The sequence below is a fragment of the Vicia villosa genome, linkage group LG1 (genome assembly GCF_029867415.1).
Source record: "Vicia villosa cultivar HV-30 ecotype Madison, WI linkage group LG1, Vvil1.0, whole genome shotgun sequence".
NCBI classification, from domain to species: Eukaryota; Viridiplantae; Streptophyta; class Magnoliopsida; order Fabales; family Fabaceae; genus Vicia; species Vicia villosa.
In genome coordinates, this window is record NC_081180.1 from 83,431,690 (window position 1) to 83,434,183 (window position 2,494).

At 31.4% G+C, this 2,494-nt stretch overlaps 1 protein-coding gene across 1 annotated transcript; it reads left to right on the forward strand.

The window, feature by feature from the left end:
* The first annotated feature begins 359 nt into the window (after window positions 1–359).
* LOC131610970 (transcription factor bHLH139-like) lies at window positions 360–1,734 on the forward strand. Its single transcript, XM_058883081.1, has 6 exons — window positions 360–633; window positions 682–804; window positions 880–944; window positions 1,060–1,242; window positions 1,407–1,538; window positions 1,639–1,734. Exons 1-6 carry the CDS (start codon window positions 360–362, stop codon window positions 1,732–1,734), a joined length of 873 nt encoding a protein of 290 aa, XP_058739064.1.
* Window positions 1,735–2,494: the final 760 nt, after the last annotated feature.

The window sequence follows — 2,494 nt, forward strand, 5'->3', positions numbered from 1 at the left end:
TCTGAATGAACTTGACATGTTTGAAACTGCTTGGATGGATACTTGTCTACAGTTGTCCAACAAGAATAATGTCATTGTCATATTCATATTCATATAAAATAAGTTGTTAGAATGTAAACTCAAAGTGTTTATTTCCCACTTGAGAGAGGAATGTTATTTGTCTGTTTCTAATTCTTGCCAATTATGAATGGAATCTTTATGAATAGGTAAATCCAATCCCATTTTGGCATTACCTTGTCTTGTTTGCTATAAATATACTACTACTATGCTACTATATTTTCATATCAATAAAACATTGAAACAAAACAAGAGCACTCTCAATTCTCGTAGGTTTAAATTCAAAATATTTATAAAAAATAATGGAAGCTGCCCAATTGATTTCTCAAGAGTGGGATTCTCTAAGTGGACAGTACACAGCTGAAGAAGCTGATTTCATGACTCACTTCCTTGGTGGTAACTATTCATGTTTTCCTTCTAATGTTGCAAATGCTAATGCTAATTTTATGTATTTCTCTCAAGGGATTAGCTCAAAGACTGATTATAGTGATGACATATTTCCTACCATTACAGCAAGTAATGGACCATACCTATGTAATCCGGCAACAGACATTGATTCACTATCCATGTTTTTTAGTCCACAATATTTGGATGATAACTTAATCAAACAGATAAACTATGAAGGCATTGACCATGAAAGGTTATGTTTAGAGCCAATGTTTTTTAGTCCACAATATTTGGATGATAACTTAATCAAACAGATAAACTATGAAGGCATTGATCATGAAAGGTCATGTTTAGAGCCAGTGAAACTGGCTCATGCTCCTGACAACTATATCCAAGCTAAAAGGGAGTATGAAGTGATGTTTGGTTCTGAATCGCCTTCACAAGCGGATCGAACTATAAACATGGAGAACCCTGCTAAAAGATTTAGGAGCTCATTAGAGGTAAAATTATATTATCAAGTTCAAAATTTGAAAGCTAGTACCTAGTGTTTAAGTGTATATCGATTTTCACTTCCGAATATTAATGTGAGACTATGATCATGATTTTATTGTGTAGGTTTCAGAAAACACGAGAAATGGCTCCAACAACTGTTTTTCACATAACTCAAATGCTTTTTTGGTGCTAAATGGAGGAACATCTCCAAGTCTAAACCCAAAAGAAAGCGCAGTGACGAATTTAGGTAGAAAATCAAGAGCAAGAAATGGTCCTGCTACGGATTCTCCGAGCATTTATGCAAGAGTAAGTCTAAGTTCAAATATAAACCAAATTTATCAGTTATTCAATGAATCTGAAATGAAATATTTGCTTATAAATGTGATTGGAAGGTGTAGTCAGATAGAACCATCACTCTCACACGTGTCTCTTTCCTCTTATTAAGGTTTTTTCCTCTTGTGTTTGTGTAGAGGAGAAGAGAAAGAATAAATGAAAGGTTGAGAATCTTGCAGACCCTTGTCCCAAATGGAACTAAGGTGGACATTAGTACCATGCTTGAGGAAGCTGTTCAATATGTCAAGTTTTTGCAGCTTCAAATTAAGGTAACAACATTTTCATAACCTTCCCATTTTCAATTTCTTACATGCAAAAAGATAACTTTTAATCCATTTTTTGTTAATTTATTTGGATGAAATGAAATAGGTTCTAAGCTCTGAGGATATGTGGATGTATGCTCCATTAGCTTACAATGGAATCAACATTGGATTAGACCTCACCTTTTCTTCTCCAACAAATTAAAATTAAGGAGAATATAGAATTTCATAGCATAATAGACTTTCGTTTTATTATGATATTTAGTTTATTTGTATTAATTGTTGAGACTAATTCATGTATGTTCATATTTTCCTTAAAGATCAAACAAATACACAAATTTAATTTCAATAGACAATGCATATTAAAGTACTAAATTATACTATTAGTTTATCTAGTAATTCAAATGCCTTTAAAATTTGTGGAAAAAAATTGGAAAGTCAAATTATAATGATTGATCAGTTCTAGAAATGAAATTAAAATAATGGAGCTCAACAAATTCAACCAATATTAAAATGGACTTCCTTTTTATACTTAATGTGGTTTTAAAGTAGTTAAAATCATTCCATATTGTTTGAGTATATTGTTAGAGTTAAATGGTTGACTAATAAAATGTCAATTCATTAAATAAAATAAAACCAGAAGAGTTGTACTCATTCAAGTTATTCAAGTCAAAGATCAAATTAGTATCAAAATTAATATAATTGTTGCCTTCATTGACTTGCATTGCCTTCGGTTAGGAATTTTCTATGATATGGTATGAGACTCTCTTTGTTTGGAAAAGTTTATTCTATATCCCACACTTTTACTTTTATTTGGGATGACCTCTTTGATAGGTTCCACACATTAGAAACGCACGTAGTCTAAAATTTACTCTATATTTGTTTTTCACACTTGAACCAAACACAACAGTTTCTCAAGTACATATTACTTGAAAAAAATCCATGTTTCAAATCCAAACATCTTT

Excerpts from the sequence above, each read along its gene's own strand:
- LOC131610970 (XM_058883081.1), top strand. The coding sequence starts at position 360 with ATGGAAGCTGCCCAATTGATTTCTCAAGAGTGGGATTCTCTAAGTGGA. Across the intron at positions 945-1,059 it reads GATTTAGGAGCTCATTAGAG|GTTTCAGAAAACACGAGAAA; the intron begins GTAAAATTATAT and ends TTTATTGTGTAG. Across the intron at positions 1,243-1,406 it reads CTCCGAGCATTTATGCAAGA|AGGAGAAGAGAAAGAATAAA; the intron begins GTAAGTCTAAGT and ends GTGTTTGTGTAG.